This window comes from Pyxicephalus adspersus, chromosome Z, assembly GCF_032062135.1.
Source record: "Pyxicephalus adspersus chromosome Z, UCB_Pads_2.0, whole genome shotgun sequence".
Lineage (NCBI taxonomy): Eukaryota > Metazoa > Chordata > Amphibia > Anura > Pyxicephalidae > Pyxicephalus > Pyxicephalus adspersus.
This window is the reverse complement of record NC_092871.1, coordinates 67,491,012-67,513,578: the sequence shown is the minus strand read 5'-3', so window position 1 is coordinate 67,513,578 and position 22,567 is coordinate 67,491,012. Positions and strand designations below refer to the sequence as shown.

The 22,567-nt window shown below is 39.7% G+C and overlaps 1 protein-coding gene across 2 annotated transcripts in view; it reads right to left on the bottom strand.

The window, feature by feature from the left end:
• Nucleotides 1-21,915, bottom strand: part of NPDC1 (neural proliferation, differentiation and control 1) — an 88,677-nt gene extending 66,762 nt beyond the window's left edge. Inside the window, exon 1 of one of the 2 annotated variants that reach the window (XM_072431669.1) lies at nt 21,716-21,915. In XM_072431669.1, coding sequence (XP_072287770.1) covers nt 21,716-21,803 — 88 coding nt within the window. In that variant the 5' untranslated portion in view covers nt 21,804-21,915. The remainder of the gene's footprint in view (nt 1-21,715) is intronic. The other variant, XM_072431668.1, reaches the window with a different exon arrangement.
• Between the last annotated feature and the right edge of the window lie 652 nt (nt 21,916-22,567).

The following is a 22,567-nucleotide window of genomic DNA, read 5'->3' as shown; positions in this document are numbered from 1 at the left end:
TGCTACAAAATCTCAATCAACCTTGTCTAAATTATAAAATGATATAAAGCATGTGTCAACACAAAATAAATCCACTTCTAACTGAATCAAAAACCAAATTAAATGTCCCAATTATTGTCAAAAATTTTCCATATAGAAAATCCATAGCATAACAAATAAACTAGTGATTTCATACAGCAAGTGCTGTCTTTCACTACTTAAGAAAAGACTTGCCTCCGAGTATCAGTATGGTTATACCCACTACTAGGCGGAGGTTAGCGTCAGCCTGAGAGCAGCGCCTAAATGCACTCCATGTAGATGTGGAGTGGCAGACACATGATGTAAGTCGGAAATTAAAAGAGTTGCTCATTTTCTGTATTATCCCCTGCACCTGTGCATCTTGCTGAAGCACAATGCAATGCAAAAACAAATGCGTTAACATACATGTTGTCCAAAGGGCCCTCACGCTAGCATATATGGGCAGATTTTGAAGAATCCCACAATAAAACTAACCTCTTAAAAAAGGAACAGTTGATAGCAACAGACAGGCAGCAATGGTATAGAGTCGACAGTAAGGAAATGTGATTTATAATTAGGACAGACATATCTAAAGTCAGACAAAAGGATTAAAAAAACAAAAAATGTTTCCACTTCATTGACCACTTGGCGCCTGGCGTTCTCTCTGCACCAGGCTGAAGATGAATACCTGGACGACACGGGACCTGATGGAAGAAACCTCTGGAGGGATAGACTGATCTGTGGGACTGAAGGCAAGTCTGGTTTTTTTTTGTTTTTGGTTAGTTTTGGGTTTATTTCCACTTTAATCAGATGTGATCATGTGAAATCCAAAGTAGAAAGTACAGTAGATGACAAACCGCATCTCACAGGATCCTTGCAATACAGTGAAAACAATGTCTACAGGAGGAGCTTGGACATGTAGTTAAAGGAAGTAGGTGATAAACAATTATAAGACTTAAGTTTGTTAGCAGGAAACTAAAAGGCACAAAAGAGAGGGGCTGTGTGGATGGCTTCACAGCTACTGCCAAGCAGAGCTACAAAATAGGATTTTAAATTAGAAATGTTTAGTACCGAAGCCAATACCTATTATTTATACTAATCAACATGATTGCTGTAAGAATTTACCTTATTCAGTTGTAGGTTTAGCTGGGCTTTAATAGTAAAGCTTGCCTTTCCAGTAAACATTATACCAGTTTGATCTACAGCTCTAAATGCTGTCCTTAATACCGAGTGCTTTATAACAATACTGCAACCAAATCAGAGATCACAAAGGGGCATTTCACATGGAGGCCAATATAGTGCACATAATGAGTTTCATGACCCTCCGATGGTCCCTGTGTAATTGAGCACATACAATATTCTGTGGGCTGTTGTCAAGGCATTTCATGTCCACAGATGCATAAGGAGGAAAGTTATGTGTTTATGAGGGGCTACTTAAGGTGCGTACACACTTCCAATTTTTATCGTTCCAATCGAACGACGAACGATCGATTGGGCAAAAAATCGTTCGTAAAAAATCGACGCCGACGAACGAGGAAAGTCGCTGGAAACGAACGACCGGACCGGCGGATCGGATTGGACGACGATCGTTGAACATCGTTCGTGTGTACGGTCGTTCGTTGATCGTCCATGTTCAGAGCATGCGTGATGAACGAACGTCCGTTCACTTTCCTGTCGTGCACATAGTTCCTCTATCGCTTAAACGATCGTATCTATTGTGTGTACAATATCTACGAACGATCGTGTCGTTACCTCTATGTGCAAGATCGGTGCTATACGATCGTTCGTGTATATCGTGCAGGAACGTTCGTCGTTCGTTTTCCGACGATAATAATTGGAAGTGTGTACGTAGCTTAAGTGTGGTCATACAGAGTCAGTTTATTGCAAGAAATGCACATGACATGAGAAGGATTGGGCACAGGGGCAATAACACATACTTTCAATTTTTTTCTGATTCGCTGCCCTGAAACAAGTAAACAGTTTGCGGTCATTTTTACTTTCTGCACATTTGTTATGGATCAATGGTTCAGAAAGACAGGCAGCTAAGTAGCATTCTAAAATAGATGGCCGATAGAAGGTCGATCATCCTTCATATTCTTAGTGGTTCTCTTTGATAGGTAATTTAGTTGATGGCATAAACCCCTTAAAATCAGAAAAGAATATATTAGTTTTTAATATCTCAAATTATAGACTTGAAGGTAAGTAAAGGGTTTTTTTCATGAATAGGTATCATAAATGTTGCCAAACCCTAGTATAATATTGAAACAAATGTAGAAAGAAGACAAAAAGAGGGATTTTTTTGGCAAGTGAAGATACATATAGTTTACTGTCTTTGTAGTAAACAGTCACAAGTAAATAATCAAATGTACATACAAGCAATCATATATCATTGACCAATTGATTTGGCTCTAGATAGTCAAGCAACTAGTACTTATTTGCAGATATGGTCAGGGTCCAGTAGGTACAATACAGTACTAATAAGGGTAAGTACCTAAATAGTTATAGTAGCATAATTTGTATCAGGGAAACAATTAATACAAAAATTATCAAAACATCAGAAACAATGTCAACATGTAAATAAAAATTATTTTTAACTGCTCTTTGTGAGAACGCTCCTCGGGTCAACATGCAAATATTTCTACAACCATCAAGGCTGACTAGTGCTCATTTGATTTTTATGTGGAAGGTGTATTTTTTTTATAGTATATCACTTTTTTCAAAATGTAGTACATACCCGCTGGATTACCAACGAGGTCCTGTTAATGTGAGGGCAGGGATTGAAAGGTTGAGGTAATACTTTTGGAGATGTTTGTAAGTGTTAAGGTAATGGCTGAGGTAATACTCGAGACCTTCCTTAATGCCATAAACAAAAGTCCCATTGACATAGTTAGTTGCTATTCAGTCAGTTATATCGCAGTGTCATTTCTTAACAGTATTTGGCAGTAAGTAGAACTTTGTGGGTGTGTGAGGAAATAATTTTTCAGCTGTGTGCATTATATGAGCTTCCTCATTACTTCAGATTTACCTTGGTTCTCATTGTAACAGGGCAGAGCTAGGGTTTGATGATAAAACATCCAAAGCTTTGAAATAAATGGAGTGTGTGTACAAGGGGCTACCCAGCTGTATTTTAATATACAATAACATAGCTGACACTGAACAGTAAAAGCACTGAAAGGAATGGCAAAAATGTCACCTATCAAATCCGAGTGCAGAAAGTGTCCTTGGAGATTCTGTGTAAACTACATAAACAGTATTCATAAAAATGTCTTTGTCTGACACAGGGGGACAGACAGGTTTTACTGGTTGAGGACATGAATGACCATGAAGGATCCCATATGGGAGAGGCCAGAAAAAAAAAAGTGTTTATTACTTTTGTGGAGGTCAGCTGTCCAGTGCAAGGCATAAGATAGAAATTCATGGCTAAAGAGGAATGTATCAATAACACAGATAAAGCCACCGACCTGTACATAAGAAAGGGTTTCTTAGGTGATTCTGAATATGTGTCATGGAGGCTATTGATCCCAGGTAAAGTCTCTCCCTGCACAAATGCTGCAAAAGAACACTACTCACAAGTAATTGGTCTGCAATCTATACCTGAACATGGCAGTCCACTTCAGTTCTGAATAAAAAAATTGTTGGGCTGAATTTTGTCTGGCCAATTAGCCACAACTTGATCCAGATTGTTCTTGCCCCTCCCCACAATAGACTTAATTATGCACATTTGTGCAATGCAAATTTCATGTGTGTGCTGCGTATCAGCACTACCTGAATGGATCAAAAGCTGTACCCAGAAGCGTGCACCCTCAGGTGATCCCAGTTTGCATATGTATGGAATGGCCTTTTAGATAGGGAGGGAGGGATTAGATTATGCATCTGAATACCCATTGATCTCTATGACTAGCCCATGGAGAAACAGTAATCTCTCAACAATCCTTTAATATGCATTCACTCTAATAAGTGTTCTCAGACCTATACCTTTTCAGTGGGGTCACGTTTACGTATACAAAAAGGTTCACTCGATATTTCTCTTTCAATTTATTTGACTTTCCTAAGCAAACCCTACTGTATACCTCAAGACACCCAGTATTTACTACTCTCTTCTCTTCATAGAAGCAAAGATGCATGCAAGTTCTTGATTCTCAATAGGCACACATATTAAGCCTTCATCAAATGACTGCAGGCTCCACTAACGTGAATCTGTGTCTTTGCCCTAAATAGGCACAGATTCATGTTAGTACTAGCCAAACAGACATTCACCTCCCTTGCTGCTCCATTTTCCAACAGAAGTGAAGAAATAAAAGCTTTTATGAGTTGGAGCTTAAACAATAGCTCTAGTTTCATAGCCCCATATGAAAGCACTGGAATCCTAAACTGGCAATCCCCAGTGCGGTTTTATCTGGGGAAGAGCAGCAAGTCAAATGTTCCCCCATACGTCTTGGTATTTTCCGAGCAGTCAAATAGAACAGCAAAGAAACAAAGGATGCCACTGTATCTGTTAATATTAAAGTGAACCTGTCTTTCTCTGTACACACATCAGACACCCAATTCCTTCCCAATCCTTTTAGGATGGAGGATGTGAAGTCCAAGCTTACAATTCAATGCAAACTAGTCTTTTCTGTTTCTAAAGTAAATGTTGGCTTTATTTGCACACATACAGCCAATAACTTATTCCAGATACAGTGGAAGAATGTTACAACCTTAGGTACCCATTAGGTTTTATTGTCATGTTTTCATTGGGGAGAATCACAATCTCTTCCTGACAGCAACCAGTGATGTACAAAGTTGAGCTGGCAGGGAATTTTTTTTTCCTGCAAAATATTATGGTTTCATTTATTGGACTTGAGACTTTTAGGCACAACCTCTGGAGGAACCTTAAGGTTCCACAGAACCCTGGCTGCGAAACACTGAGCTAGGATGTTCTCCCTATTTTCTGTTGCATTCTTGGAACAGAAAGGGAGAACAATTCTAGTTTCCAAAAGATATAAAGAACTTTCAGGTGGTTCAGCATCTAACAGACAATAAAATATCAGTTGAGGTTGGAATAACTCTTCCAAGCAAAATCTTTCTTGAGTTAACTTTCTAGGTCCAGAAATAAACTGGTTAACCTTGTTTTACAAACAACTCGTCCAGCAATAATGGCTTCATAAACAACCCTATATTTCGTGTGTTTATTTCTCCATGAGGTGTTAAACAGACCATGTTCCCTCAGTGATTAGCACCTAATGACAGGGTGGTGGTAAATGTATCTTCAACAAGCAGCTCCACATCACCAGAAAAAAATTATCACCCAACAGCAAGGAATACACATCCTAGTAATACATCTGGCCAAGGTGGACAAAGAATTAAAGGGTTAAGAATCTTTGGCGTCTGTTAGATGCTGTATACTAAATTGGCCAGTCCACCCAAATGAGATCTTGGTGAACCCTGGTAGGCTAAGTCTGTCTACCTATATTTCTCCATTTATATTTAGGTCACCAAACTGATCTCTCTTTTTGTATGGCTATCATACTAACATCTTGACTTCAATTAGGAGTCACTGACCAGGGTAGAGACATAAAAAGCATTAAAGGCACAAGATCAGTGCAACAGCCAGGGTACAAGGAAAACCATGGCAGCTCCAAAGTGCCTCTAATGACAGGTTGACCTTGGTGATGCTTTTTACTTACACATACTTAACCTGGCCCTGTAAATATAAATATAACAATAAATACACACAAATTATAGCAGGTTCACTTTTAGAGTAACACATGTCATAATCTCAGGAATACTTGCTACATAATGCAAAGTAAAAGAAGGAAATTGGGTCAAGACAATAGAGCATAGTTTTCCCCAGCCCGTTTTTTGGGGGCGGGCCGCCCACCTTCTGTGATTATTCCGCCGGGCACATTTTCAGCAGCTCTGAACAGACAATAGAGAGGCTGCTCTGCTCACTCTGTTCTTCGCTGATAAGAGCTGATAGCTGATTAAAGCGGGGCAGAGTGAGGAGAGCTAAGCACAGCTATGAAGAGATCGGGACACAGGCTGTCCCTCCCCCTCTCATAGCTGTGCTAAATCTTTAAAAAAAAAAAAAACTGTGCAAACAATGTCTCCGCCCAGTGGGTGTGTGTAATGACGTCATCAGAGCAGTGTGTATAAATGCTGCATCACACATTTCTCAGCCTTACAGATCTCTGTGTATAAACCTTCATATCCCCTAAACTGTATGTCATAAAAGTTTTCAGGGTGCACAGGGAACACTTATAGTTAGCACTATTCACAATTTCAGCACTCAAGTCTTTACAAATTTCATGATATGGGGATCAGAATGATAAAATCTTGAGAAAATACAACATTGGGGTTGCAGTATTAAAAGCAATTGTGCCTTGGAGTTTAAAATGCAAATTGGGGACCCCCGGGGCCACATACATAAAAAGGAGAATTGGGGAAGGGCCCCAAAATAAATACTTATCTCTCACAAATCTATAACTATCATAATGTTACCCCTTCTGATTCATTTCTTTGAACCCCAATTTCCCTAGAATGGTGGGGTGTACAAAGCCGAAAATGTAGGTGCAGGGGGGGCACCTTTTGATAACCCCCCCACACTAATATTTCATTACTATGACAAACGCACTGCCCTGTTACACATTATTTCACACTTCTATCACTGGAAACCCAATTTCTCTGGAATGGGGAGGTGTAGGAAACTGAAAACGTGTGTTGAATGTCTATGGATTACACCCCCTAAAGTTTTATCACAATGGCATCATTAGAACATAAAAAACTTTGCCCATCAAAACAAAATTGGGGTTTAGGTACTGGTAGGGTAAGTCATGGGTACCAGGCCAGCGTGTTTTGATGGGCAGACTTTATGTAATGATGCCATGGAGAGAGAGTTTGGGGGGTGTTGGCCACAAGTGTCCCCCACTTGCAACTGTGAGTCTGTTTATCTGCACCTCTCTGTTCTAGAGAAAATTGGGATTCAAAGTAGGGAAGCATACAGTTTGATGGGCAGAGGTTTTTATGTTCTAATGATGCCATGCTAATGAAATTTTAGGGGTTTATACATCTGTTCCCCACTTGCATCTACATTTTCAGTTTCCTGCACCTCCCCATTTCAGATAAATTGGGATTCAAAGAACAGAAGCAGAAGGGGCAGCATAGTATTACAATTATAGTTTGGTGAAAGGTAAGTAAAATATTTAGGGGGCCCAACCCCAATGCTTCTTGCTATGTAAGTGGCCCCAGGGGTCCTTAATTTGCATTTCAATTTTTGGCTCCTAGCTGCACTTTCTTTTAAAACAGCAAGGCAAATGTTAAATATCCACAATTTTTTAACTCCTGATCCCCATATTCTTGAAATTAAAGAAAGAAATGTTGGTTATTAGGAGCTATGAGAGTCCCATGTGTACCCTAAAAAAAAAAAAAATTTAGGTAAATAAAACCAACAATTTAGGAGATCTAAAGGATTGAACGCAATGAGTTGTTAGGCTGCAGAATCTGACAAGCAGACTTTACGCACACAGCTAGTGAATAAATTTCACAGGAAGTTTTTGTTTTTGGGAGTGATGAGAGGAGGGCTGGCTGTCCTACCCCCATCTGCAATCACATGCATGATGCTCTTTGTGTTACCTAGGTATAGCGATAGGAGGTGACATCTGAAGGTAGGCTGAATTCACATTAGCAGTAGGTTGCATTTGCTGCAACATGCCCATCTCTTTACATTCATGCCACCATATAGTAAATACTATCGTGATTAGAATCCACCACAGTTTGTAAAGTGGTAACCGACCCATTATTGTCCACTTTTCAACACTTTGAGCACATTCACTGGGGTTAACAACCCACTTACTTTAAATCACATCTAGTTGTTTTTATAGTTCCTTTGGTTTCAAGGTTATTTACATTAGTCCTACGGAAAAGGAATAGGTGCATAAATGCCAAAAATGACAAACTTCAAAGGGACTCTATGCGATTCTTACTTACAGTTTTAGATAGGGCTTTAAACAAACAATATTACCGCACTGAAATCTCACAGCTGAGCCACGCGCTTACACACCAGTTCCTCCGTATGATGCAGTCAGGGTCTCATGCGCCGATTATGCTTGCTATGAAAGAAAAATCCTTCTACGTCATCTGCCTATTGCTGGGTCCCGCCCCTCAGCATGTACACACCAATCTTTAATTACCATCTGTGTGTGATTACTCGGGATTCCCATCCACTTAGGAGAGCAGGCTGTCGGCCTCTGGGCTCAACATTATTTGTATGTTTATACTGAGTTTCCGGTGCTCTGTGACACCGGAAGTAGGTATTTCTATACAAGTTCTTTTATTATTGTTTGTGGAGGTAACTGTTCAGTGGATTTACCTCCAGACAGGGATTTACAAGTGCCACTGAGCCATATCCTCAGGAGATCACCGACTACCGACCTTGATTCACACGGATCAAGTCGGATTTATTAATGGAAGGGAAGCCAGAGACAATACTCTGAAGACTATATTGATCACTCACGCAGCTAAAATAGCCAAAACCCCTATGTGTCTGCTTTCAGTCGACGCTGAAAAGGCATTCGATAGGGTTAACTGGGCATTTATGTACCAATCATTACGCCAGATCGGTCTGGGCCCACAGATGTTAGCTAGGATAGCAGCCCTATACTCATCCCCTACGGCTCGTGTACGGGTCAATGGTGGCTTGTCATCTCCATTCCCTATTGTTAATGGCACTAGGCAAGGGTGTCCATTATCTCCTTTATTGTACACTATAGTGATGGAATATCTCGCGGTAGCGCTGTGGTCAAACCCACATGTGCAAGGGATCCAGATTGGGAAATATAACTATAAACTGTCTTTATTTGCTGATGACCTATTAATGTATGTGTCATCCCCACAGACTACTATCCCTGCTATTTTGGAGGAATTCGAAAAATTTGGAGTTCTAAGTAACTTTAAAGTGAATTTTGATAAATCCGAAATACTTAATATCTCCCTTAACTTTGCCCAGGTACAGTACCTCAGGGATCATACTTCTTTTAGGCATTGCAATGAGAAACTTAAGTATTTAGGAATCTTCATACCAGATGACCCGACTAAATTATTTAAATGTAATTATGATCCACTGCTAAGTAAAGTAAAGATGGAATTAGCTAAATATGATCTGCTCCCTCTCTCATGGTTCGCCAGAATTAACACTCTCAAAATGGATATTTTGCCCAAAATGCTATATATCTTTCAAACGGTCCCGATATATTTGCCTCTGGCCTTTCTTAGTAGGTTACAGCTACTCTGTAGGAGGTTCTTATGGAAAACAAGGTGTCCAAGAATAGCCTTTCGGTATATTACCAGACCTAAAAGTTGTGGCGGTGCAGGGGTTCCAGATCTCAGATCCTACTACAGAGCGGCTTTGCTTACACTTGTAGTTGATTGGTTCCACAATAGAGAAAGGAAAAGTTGGGTAGTCTTGGAAAGTGTTCTATCCCTAATCGACCTCCGTTCTATACTTTGGGTGAATAGGTCTAAACTGCAAGTCCACCATCCACTACCCGGTATTACTCTTGACCTTTTAAGAGAATGGGATAATCTCCTTAAGACAGATCATGTGTCCTCTATAGTAGGGCCCATGACTCCTTTGTTTGACAATCCCTCATTTCCACCGGCTTTGAACACTAAAAAATTTCTTTCTTGGTCAGCTCAGGATAATAGGCAGATATGCAGTATACTCCAGAATGGACGAATTCCGACGTTCTCTTCGCTAGGTGCCAGGGTGCAGAGGCTCCCCTCAGCGTGGATACATTATAACCAACTGGTATCTTTTATCTCAACCTTCTTAGCTATGTATCCCACTCAGCGTAATCTCACGGCTTTTGAAAGTGTACTACGCTCACCAAACAGACCAATCCACATGATATCACAGATATATGAGATCCTGATCAAATTTCACACCAGCATCGCCCCCATCTACACAAGATACTGGGAAAAGGAATTGGGAGAGGCTATTTCCCCGTTAGACTGGGAGAAAGCTTTTACCTTAACCCACAAAATGTCTCTCCCTTGTAAGGCTCAAGAGACCAATTATAAAATTATATCCAGATGGTATTTATGTCCTTCGGATATCCATCGTATGTTTCCCTCCCTATCTGATAGATGCTGGTGTTGCCATACCCATCAGGGTACAATGTTACATATATGGTGGGATTGCTCCAATATCCGTAAGCTGTGGTCTCAGATAGGGGATATATATAACAGAGTGACTGGGTCTGACTTGAGGATCACCCCTCAGATAGCTTTGTTATCTATCCTCCCAGGATCTATTAAGGCTAACAAGAGAGATGTGTTGCGGCATTTTCTTGCGGCTGCTAGGTCAATTATTCCCAGAAAATGGAAACAAACTATAGTTCCTTCTTTGAATGATTGGTTTACCGAACTAGAAAAGATACAGCATCTGGAAAGGCTTGTGGCTGAGGACGACAACAAGTGGGAACAATACAAGTTGGTATGGTCAGCCTGGGATTGGTTCAAGGAATCTACCCAATTTTCTTTGGCAATGATCTAAGTGAGAGTAATGGTGTAGTCCAAATTGTTTCGAGTAGGTGTGTAGTAACTTGATAGAGTAGATGTGCGCAAGGCCAGTCGGGCGCTCCCCCCCTCCCCTCTTTCTTCCCCTCTCCCTTATCTGACCCCTGCTCCTCCCCTGGGCTACCCCGTTGATTGTTCCCTTCCCCTTCCCCTTCCCGTTAAACTATTTTTGCACAAGTGCCTTTTTGATATATTCTCTGGTATACCCGGGGACAAGACTGCTATTTGACTCATTGGATCCACATGTTTGGTTAGTCTCTCTACCTCAGTCCAGGGCGGTTTTATGCTATGTTCTTTTTCTTATGTATTCCCTCTACCCCCTATTCTCCTGTACTAGTGGATGTATACTTATTCATCAGCACTGTTATATAAATATAAACATAATTATAAATACAATTGTAAAATGTTATTGTACCTATTGGTTGTAAACGTTGGGCCGGAGGTTCCGCTGGCCCTTCTTTTTTTTCTTTGTTTATATATGTGACATTCTCTTGATCTGTTTTGTAATACCTTGTGTAAATTTCAATAAAAACTGATTGAAACAAAAAAAAAAAAATAAATAAATAGATTTTGTCTTTTTCATGTATATACAAATATAATTTTTATTAAAATGATCATTTTATCAAATCAGTTACTTTTGCCTAACTGAACGGCACCATATACTTACATCATTCGTTATGGCTTATCAATTCCATTGTCATCAATTCTCAATTGCGCAAGCATCAGGTTACAAAGACAATAAAGATTACATAAAAATGTGAGGAACTAAAGCCTTTTTTTTTTTTTTTTCACAATCATTTCATTTTAGGGGCTCAAATGTAATTGGACAATTAACTTAAAGGCTATGTGATAGGCTGGTGTGGTCAATTCCTTCGTTCGGTCATTATCAATTAAGCCGTGCTTGTATGTGGAAGATTTTGCCTTGAAAAGACAACATGCAGGTGAAACATGCCATTCTTAAGTTGCAAAAACAGAAAAAAACCCTCCTGAGAAATTGCTACAATACTATTAGTGGCAAAATCTACAGTTTGGTACATCATGAGAAAGAAACAAAGCACTGGTGAACTCAGCAACGCCAAAAGACATTGAAGTCCACGAAAGACAACAGTGGTGGATGATCGCAGAACTATTTCCATGGTGAAGAGAAACCCCTTTACAACAGCCTACCAAGCGAACAGCACTGTCCAGGAAATAGGCGTATCGATATCCAAGTCTACCATAAAGAGAAGACAGCATGAAAGTAAATACAGAGGGTGCACTGCAAGGTGCAAGCCACTCATAAGCCTCAATAATAGAAAGGATAGATTGGACTTTGCTAAAAAAAAAAAAAAAAAAAAACATCTAAAAAAGCCAGCACAGTTCTGGAAAAACATTCTTTGGACAGATGAAACCAAGATCAACCCTTATCAGAATGATGGCAAGAAAAAAGTATGGAGAAGGCGTGGAACAGCTCATGATCCAAAGCATACCACATCATCTGTAAAACATGGCGGAGGCGGTGTGATGGCTTGGGTGTGCATGGCTGCCAGTGGCACTGGGACACTAGTGTTTATCTATGATGTGACACAGGACAGAAGCAGCTGAATGAATTCTGAGGTGTTCAGAGACATACTGTCTGCTCAAATAAAGCTAAATGCAGTCAAATTGATTGGGAGGCGTTTCATAATACAGATGGAAAATGACCCAAAACATACAGCCAAAGCAACCCAGGAGTTTATTAAAACAATAAAGTGGAATGTTCCTGAATGGCCAAGTCAGTCACCTGATCTGAACCCAATTGAGCATGCATTTCACTTGTTGAAACTTCAGACAGGAAGGCCCACAAACAAACAGCAACTGAAAGCTGCTGCGGTAAAGGCCTGGCAGAGCATTAAAGGAGGAAACCCAGCATCTGGTGATGTCCATGAGTTCAAGACTACAGGCTGTCATTGCCAGAAAAGGGTTTTCAACCAAGCATTAGAAATGAACATTTTATCTGAGCTGTTTCATTTAAAATTATTTGTGGTAATGTACAGAACCAAAATTAGAAAAAAAGTTGTCTCTGTCTAAATATTTATGGACCTAACTGTAATACTGGGAAATTTTTGTTGACTTCAGTTTTATGCTTATTTACACTAAAATAGGTATGCTGATTCTGAAATTGCAGTTAGTTTTCTTCTATCATGTTAGGTATTTTCTATACTGCTTATAATAATGCGATTACTGTAGCATGGATTTGTATAGGCTATTCATTTACACACAAGACAGTGTGGTCAGAGGTTGTGAGCTGCTCTACGTAGTAAATAAGCAAAATTTATTTTTCTATTTACTCACGTATTTCCTTTCTTTCAGATCATGTCTGGCTCTGCTCGTAAGTGTCTAAACAACCCTGATTCATTTTGGTATATCTGTGGCAGTTTCACCATTCCCAGTCAAGGTGCGAACATCAGCACATTTGTGGAGCAAGCTTATTTGGCATATTTCAAAGTTAAACTTGGTGATCAAGATAAGTCTTGGGACCCTCATAAGGTGTGCAGACAGTGTGTCGAGGGTTTACAAATGTGGTCAAAGGGAACATGTAATAAAATGCCATTTGGTATTCCTATGGTTTGGCGAGAGCCAGGAGATCATTTCAGTGACTGTTACTTTTGTATAGTGAAAACTTCAGTATATAACAAGAAAAATAAATGTAACATAGAGTATCCTAGTCTACCGTCGGCTATATGTCCAGTGGCTCATTCAGATGAAATCCCAGTGCCGGTTTTCGTTACACTACCCTCTCTTGAAGAACATGATTAGGGTGATGAACTAGGTGACAAATATGATGAGGAGTTTGAATTTGAAAAGGACTCTTCGTAAGGGATTTGATCAGCATGAGTTGAGTGATATGGCACGCGATTTGGGATTATCGAAGTAGGCTTCAGAAATCCTAGCATCAAGACTGCGTGAGAAAAATTTACTTGAAAAAGGAACAAAGTTATCAGGTTTTTGAACCTGAGAAATATCATTTCTGCAGTACTTTTGAACTGACAGTGGCTTTGTGTATTGCCATAACATACCTGGTTTAATGGAGAAATTGGGAATTCCAATCTATAGCTCAACTGAATAGCGAATATTCATTTTTTTTTTTTTTTACCTTAACCGCTTACCCGATTAATTTTCAAATGTTTTACTAAACAAAAAAATGTAATAGAGTAACAATAAATCCTTTGTATCAACAACATTTAAAAATTTAAATAAATAGTACATTCAAGTTATTATTTCATTATTTTTTCATTGTATGTAAAATTTGTATGTTTTTTTGACAAAAATGGAGGGTACTCTGTATTGTAAAAACTGGATGTGATAGCAAAAAACTGGGGTCATTTCTGGATTCACCACCAAAAAATTAGTAAAAAACAAGTATCAAGATCTAACTCAACAAAAAATGCGTTCCCATTGTAATCAGTACATGGTTTGTATTATCATGGTGAGTCATACAGATACAGTCATACAGAGAGTGCTCTGTACAGCTTGGGGAACAATATCAGAAGAGCAGTATAGCAGTTCAAGGAACTGACAAGTGGTCCTAGCGGTTGGGTCCCAAGTCCTAAGTACCCGTTGAACATTGGTAAAAGTTCTACTAGTCTTTTCTGTTTAGCAAAAGGTACACAAAAAACACCTGTCTTTTGATGGATAAACAACTGCTAGTTCTAAAATTATTAAAATAAAACTCTTGGCAAAACACACAAATGAATGCAGCACTGTAATAAATGTATTTCTAAACTCAAGCAACGTAAAAATATGAATTTGACCTGGTATCATCTTCTTGAAGTCTATATATAGCAGTTCTGGAGTGTGAGAGGAAGAAGCAGTACAAGTAGTCAATCAATGTACATGCTTACGAGAAGTCTGCAGATAGAACAATGGAGCCGAGTGAAAAAGTAATGAATGCATCATTGGCTGCTTCACCTTCCACAGTGGGTCCATGAAGTGGATTGAATGATGCTGGAAGTCACATTGAGGACATGTAGAATAAAAAAAAGAAGAAAAGAAAAGAAAAAAGCACTGAACAGGGAAATATCTGAAATGAAGGTGAATATATATATTTTTTTTATGATATTCAAAAGATGTCTGATGTAAAATTTGAAGCCCTTAACAGTGCCATTTTACTGACACTTGGCTGAGAGACATAGTTTTGCCTTTTACACATGAAGCAGCTCCATTACATCATGCACTGCTACCACGTCAGCCATGACTGGGTGGCAAGATGAAAGTGTTTAATAGAGAGAGAGTGGCCTTCGCTTTTAAGGAGTCATCATTTGACCAACACTCCTAATTCTCAACACAGTAGAAAGTAGGTCTATGGCTGTGCTCTCCTTCTGAAAATGCTGCCTATCTGGCTGCATTGATGACTCATTGAATACTGAATATAAAGATAGCCAGGCAACTGGCATGTTCATGGGAAGGTAAGCAATGCCCCTTCCCATAATTATCCCCCCATAGTTTACCTTGATTAGGATTTCATTACTGACAGAGTAATTCTAGGTTACATTGGATTCTAACATAGGCTACCTTGTGATTTACTATGCATGACTAGCAGCAGCATGCAGGTCAGAATGAATGAAGGGCCACAGTGTCCACCTGATTGTACAAACTACACATTAAAACTGATCAAAATAAGGAAAGCAAGTAGGATCAGAACAGTAGGAAGGAAAATCTAAAGAAGTAATTTAACATAAAAATGAATTTGTCCTGTAAATGAGAGCTAAACTAAACCTTGTGTATATTCATCTGCTCCCATTCCAGGCACTGACATCTTCATTCTTCTCCACCTAGTTATATATATATATATATATTGAACAAGATGAGTGAAAACATTTGTCTCAGACAACACAAATCTAGCATATGTATGTAACTTTACTTCTTTTTTACTCTGAGCATGTCTACCAGATGGCATCTGTATGACTGAAAGAAACAGATTTAGCAGACTCTAACAAATCCTCCCGATAGTATGATTCTGCATAAAGTAGGTAGCTTAGGGATGGTGGTTTTCAAATATAAAGGGTATAATTCTCCCTAGCCCTCTTTTGGTGGGCGGGCCACCCAGCTGCCGTGCCCCATCCACCCAGCTCTCATCTGCAGCTCTAAACCCACTAAAATTTAATTACTATGGCAAATGCACTGCCCTGTTAGACATTACTGCCCACTTATAACACTTGAACCCCAATTTTTCTGGGAAGGTGTCAGAAACTGAAAGTGTGTGGGGAATGTCTGTGGCTAACATCCCCTAAAATTTCTTCACAATGGAATCATTGGAGCATAAATAAATCTGCCCGTCAAAACAAAATCGGGGTATAGGTACTGGAAGGGTACAGTTATGTATAAGCAGGCAACGTGTTTTGATGGGCAGTGTTTTTTAGGTTCTAATGATGCCACGTTGATGAAAGTTTGGGGGGTGTTAGTCACAGGGGTCAGCCATTTGCACCTATATTTTTGTTTACTTGCATTTCCCTGTTCTAGAGAAATTAGGGTTCAAGGTAGGGAAGCAGACAGTTTGATGGGCAACGTTTTTTTATGTTTTAGGAGGGTTCATACATCTGTTCCCCACTTGCACCTACATTTTCAGTCTCCTGCACCTCCCCATTCCAGAAAGATTGGGGTTCAAAGAAAAGAAGCAGAAAGTGTAGCATTGTATAACAATTAGTTTTGTGTAAGGTAGGTACACTAGCTGTACTGCTGACATCTGCTATCACATGCATGATGCTCTTAAAGCATCACAACATTTTATCACTCTATAAAGGGTGACTTTCCTCTTTTTTATAATGGAAAATGTATTTTGTTTTTTCTTAATTTGGGGTAGGACCACCCCTTCCGTCTTTACTGCCATGGTGGTAAGGCTTGCAAGGTAAGTCTGCAGCCTCCTGGGATATTTGTGTCACATATTGCAAGTGGCTGTGGGCTGCTCCTTTTGAGTATCAGGAATAAATCATCAGGGGCTTTCCTATATTGTAAAAAAAAAGGGCTCAATCTCACACATGCCCAATGAGATCAGCAGTTGATGGAACGGTGAGCATCAAAAAGAAGAAAGAAGCTGAGCAAGTGTGGGACTCACTGGGCACAGTTTGTGGACAGATCAAGTGAATTTTTTTTTTACAAAAGTTTTTCGTTATCCAGATATAGTGCTAGGAGATATTATCTAAACTTAGGCTGAATTCTCACTGGCATTAGGATTGGATTTGCAGCATTTACCCCTCACTTTCCTCTTGCCAGGAGCCACTGCTGCTTGAAAAACTGCTAGACCTGAAAAAGCCCAGCACTCACTGCCTGTTACCAATCCCATGTGCCTAGCCAAGTAGTCACTCAGGAGGGGTAAATGGCCCAGCTGTTTTACTGCTTATGTGAACACAAAGCCTAAATTTTTACACTACATTGATCATAATATTACACTACAACAAGGGATTACACTATTAAACAGTTAGATTAAAATACACAGCAATTGACAGATTGGGCATAATACAAGAAAAAAATGGAACAATTGGACATTTTAACAAGCCCAGCATTTGAAAGTAGGAACAAAGTATAGGGGGTAGGTAGAACACTAACACAATAATAGGGGTTACTGGATACCTGTGGCATAAATACCAGGGAGCATTAAAATTGCCATGTTTTTCCCACCCAGCTACAGCCCTCGATATAGCAAGGCTTACAGATGCCCTGATGATTCATTGATGTTTGAATTTTCATTGGTCTAGTTTAAAGCAACAAAGAACAAGATATTTACGCAAGGTTTAACAAAGGTTGTCAGAAATTGCCATCTTTTAATCCCAAAGATTCTCTAGCCCTAAACCAGAATCAATCAGATTCCAGCAGCCATATTCCTAGTGCAAATTGAAAAGTAAAAGCTCAGGTCGGATTGGTTGTGAAAAAAAATACCTTCCATTGTCTTGGGATGTATCCCTAATATCACCATTCCAATTCATTATCATCTGATTATAAAGGGCTAAAACAGAAAGGAAAACAACAACAGTGCTGAATAGCAGGAAATAGGATGATGAAAAAATCCTTTCCTGATGGAGCAGTTAAGCCGAAGAAAGGAAACACCAATGTGATATTGCTGTACTAGTTAAACAAATAGACATGCATGGTTTAAGAAAAACATGCAGAGAACAAGTTCTACACCTTTCCCATCTGAGTCACCAGCAAGCAACAGTGTCTCTACACCAATAACCTGCCACCCATCACATAGACAGGCTGCCATGTGTGACGGGAGCGGAAGAGGTATCAAAAGATTGGTAAAAAGAGAAGCTGCCATGGGCTCACTAAAACGGGGGGGGGGGGGGGGGGGGGGGGGGGGCACTGGCGGACTACCAGTAAACCCAACCTTTGCCCATGCAGACACCTGTAACACCTGTATGTGTAAAAAACCTGACAGAACTCTTACCCACTCAAAACATGGCTGGTGAAATATGCTAGTGAATAATCAGTTATCAGCTCTGGAATCTGGGATCTTTTTCTTGCACCAGAAGCTCTTCTAGCTCCAAATTTTACAAAGGATGAACTGATAGTTTTAGTGCAGGTGATGGTATAACCTGTGAAAATTGGGGTAAAGCTAAATTTAACCTGAATCCTTGTGTCCTCCAACACCATCAATAGATGGCTGCACTGAATTTCCAGCCCCTTCATTCAGGCACACTGCACTGAATATTGCTACAATATTTGGACTTTGCCAGATGTAGTAAAGAACAATCACACTGAAATTGCAAAGCCTGTTCCCTGTTGTGTTTTTTTAAAATGCACCGAATTGCCATTTACTTTGGTGTATGTTGCATTAGGTACCAAAAATCATACATGCTGCTCTTTTAAACATGCAACACATTGCAGAGTATTACTGAGTGATGTGCTGCAATGCTTTGGCAGAACTGAGTGTTCGGGGTGCCATTACCTGGCAACGCCAAAAACAAAATCATGAGAAGGGCAATGTGTGTACACATAGAAATGTGTGCAATAAACCAACACTCCACTCCAGTAGCCTTCAGACTGCAGCAAATGAGGCCAGATTTTGTCAAGCGAACAGATGGGCATATTTGAAATGACAACAAGATCTGCTTGTTAGACACCATTGCAAATTTTATTTATTTTTTTATCTGACCTAGGAGCCAATGAAAAGAATCATTACCATGTCCTAGGCTGTCAAGCCAGTTTTACTTTTTTTTTTTTTTTAGCAATGCAGCCAATCCCAGGCACCAATCATAACACTGATCAATTATTCAAAGTGCCAAATATCACAGAGCATGCTTGGGCATTGCAGTATAAGATTACCATGTCTTCTAATAGACTTATTATCCTAAAAATGGTAGAATAAATGCTAACCAAATGTTGTGTATGGTCAAGTCTGTTTTTGTTGGCAACCATCACTATACAACTTTGATCTTGTACAATCTCCAGTCGCTGGTTTCAGTAACGCAGACGTTCATCGTTAAATGAACATGAAACTGAAATACCCTTCAGCGTATTGCACATCTATGAGTGATGTTCAGCCGCCATACACATTTACTGTACTCAAAAATCAGGCCATATCGGTTAAAATCCAACTTTCTTCCACCATAACAGTGAAATTATCATCACACAGTATGCCAGTTACTGTACAATCTGATGGCAGAAAAAAAGGTTGTACAAATAATTGAATTACATCGATTGTCTCAGAATACAATCTACACTCTGAGACAGTGAACAGCACACAAATCATCTGCTCAGATGTGATGGAAGAGATTCTGACGTATTGAGGCATCATGTCATCAAACCCCAGGAGAACCCCATGAACATCAACATCACTGTACAATTTCTAATTTACACTTCTGCGTTGTAGATTAGAGCTCAACCGAGAAATTTTTTCAAGCAGGGTGAGAAGTTTTAGGCGGGTGGCAGCCCCTGTATTATGACCCAACTCATCAGTAACTACCCAAAAACAGCCGGGTGGTTACTGAAAAGTGCCGGGTGGTGCGCCCGGCTAAAAGGGGCTGGGGAGAACACTGTAGATGCGATGTGTTTGAACAGTAATTTTTCATTTATTTTCTTTTATACTTTGAGAGCAAGACATTCACTGAAACTGCAATAAAAAAAAAATTGCAAGCAGGATTTTAATATTAGGGCCCCAGAGGTTTGATTGAACCTGAAATCTTGTGGATCGTAAAATCCATTTCCATGTTGGGATTGTACAAATCACCCACCAGGCCTAGGTATAATTGCAGTATTGTGGTCCAGTATTAAACCCTCTTTGGCAGCCTGGATCCTTTGTTTTCAAACCTCCATCCAATGATTGTTAAAGGGGTTTGTTTCAAGCAAAATTACATGTCAATCCCTCTCATCTACGAAGGTGGGTCTTTAACAATCTTTGTTTCTCAACTAAGGCAGCATACACATGTTCAATGGTTGTTGCTGGAAATGGTCTTACCTGATCATTTTCAGCCACAGAATAGTAAGATGAATGAACGAGCGTTGCACACACAGCGCTATTCTGTTCTATGGAGAAGGGAGGGGAGAGAACAAGCAAGCGGCACAGCTCTGTGCTTTTCTTCATTGACTTGTATTGCTGTTGTTCACCATCCATCAGGCTGGATCCATGAATGACATCAGGCCACCACTGTACATGTCATATTCTCTCCTGAAACAAGAACGACCGTCCAAAATGGGCGAGAATCATCTGACGTGTGCACAGCCTAAGTGCTATCACGAGCTAGCGCTCATAGTTGGGTTTTTTACATTAAGTGGTCCTATAGGATGAATTTATTCCATAAGAGGCAGTTTTTCATTGCAAATACATTGAGAAAATTAAAAATATGTTCTGAAATCTAAGAATAAAATTCTCATCTAATGATGATTTGTTATAACCTTTTTTATACGACAGAGTTGTTTATACATTCTCTCTACCATCTGTACATTTTACCACTTAACCAATTTTTGGAAAAATTTCAATCTGTCCCATGGTTTGCTTTATTTTTCAAATGTTAATTTTAATATTTTGTGCAACATTAAAAATTTATGTTTTTATCATTATAGTGTTTTTACAAATTCAAAGTTGATTTTTGCCAAATTCACCTAATTGGTGGTTTTTCAGCCTTGGGTTTAGTCGTTGTAGTCTGACTTTTCATGGCTCAGGCTAAACCTGCTGTTCCAAATTTAAAGCGGACCTATATCACCACATTTTTTACATCATATAAAAGGGTAGATGTTTTTACCTATTTAACTCAACCTAGTTTTTTGAAGATTGTAAAAGAAGGCCGCTCTCCTTCTGTCTTTACCACTGAAATTGCAACAACAAAAAAATGCATTTTTCAGCATTAGCAGTGAGATTGGCCCTTTTTTTTTTTTCGTAATACTATCCGGGAGAATGTCACATGATCTTGCGCCTGCACAGTGCAAGACTGGGTGATGTAGGAAGACTAACCAGGTAAAAAAAAAAAAAAAAAAAGAGATGGTACCCAGTGATGTCCAGTTTTCCTTGGGATGAAGAAGGATGAGACAGCATGGGACCAACTTGACTAAGATGATGGAGGGGCTGATGGCTTTCTATCTGTAAAGTCGTATTTTTCTTTTCGTTCTTTTCTGGCGGTTTTGATTGGCGGTCCCCTAGATTTTGTCAAATGCTGCAGTCAATTCCTCATTCTCAGGAGCTGATTGGCAGCTGGTTGTCTCTTTGGACTTTGACCAAAAAAAAACTCACACGGCTGATAATGCCTGACCATCACTACGGGGAAATGCATACACAATCGTAAAAAAGTTGAAACATGCTGATGAGAAGCATCGTCGATTGACAACTGTCAGTGCAAACTGATCATTAGATATACCTGGGCCAGAATTCCGAGAAGCCACCTCCAGGCCCCGGCCTAAATGTAAAAAACCAATAACGCCACCATAACATATGTCAGACTGTATGCACGCCGAGACCTGACAGAAATTAATGTAATGCTGAATATCGAATATATACATATTATACATATACTTAGATTGATATGTAATGCTTATACAAAAAACTCAAAGCAAAATAAAATATTGCATAGTGAAGCAATCAGCCAGGATGCAGCCCAGCCAGTGACAGATCACCATGTACACAGGCGGATCTGCAATCTTTACAAGGCAAGCAGCATGTTGTCCCCTCCCAGCTGCTAATCCACCTGTCCAAGCGAGACCAAGGTTTCCCCCTTACCTGGACTCCCAGCTCCCAGCCGGAAGAGCACAACACAGCAGCACAGAACGATCCCCGAAGGGATCTCCGATCTTCTTGTTCCCCCCATGGCTCAGGCTGACTTGGGTACAAACTGCATCGTGTAGCCCGATCGGAGAAACCTCTAACAGCGCAGCCCGGGAGCGAGCACAGGAGGGAGGAGGCGCGCGCACTAGGGAAAGAAAGGGAGCGCGCACGGGGGTGGTGGAGCTGTGGCAACGGGAGTGCGCTTCCTTGTCTATGCAGTGATGTCAGTGCATTATAATGACACGCGCCTTAAAGGGGGAGGGGGGGTGCTAGTATTATGGGCTGATATGTCTCGTTATAATATATAGAGATATCACACCATACAAATCAATATAGAGAATCATTAAGCAGATTAATTATTGTTTTACCTCCTATTTTTCTGATACTACCCCAGAAATCAGTATCTAGGAATTGTTATTTTGAGGTATATTTATTTTAAGATTGATTATCTGACCTTAGCGATAGGAACAAATTACTATTATTATTACTACTACTTATTATTACCTAAAATTATTTTATTTTATCACACATTTCTTTTTTAACCCCGTTAAGACGGGCTCCTACTCTGATCCCCAATCAGCTGTCCCTTTTTCTGATGGCTTTTGTTTACAGCGCTGGAGGAGTACGTAACACACGCAACTCAATGTGTAGTTAGATAACTCTCAAAACTTTAGTTTTTGCACACAGCTTATATACCAGTTTAAAGACATAATGAGTGCATGATCACATGACTACAGACAACTAGCAGACATGACAAATGTCCATGTGGTTCTCTTAGAACAAGATATTCATGTCAGGAGAACAGAT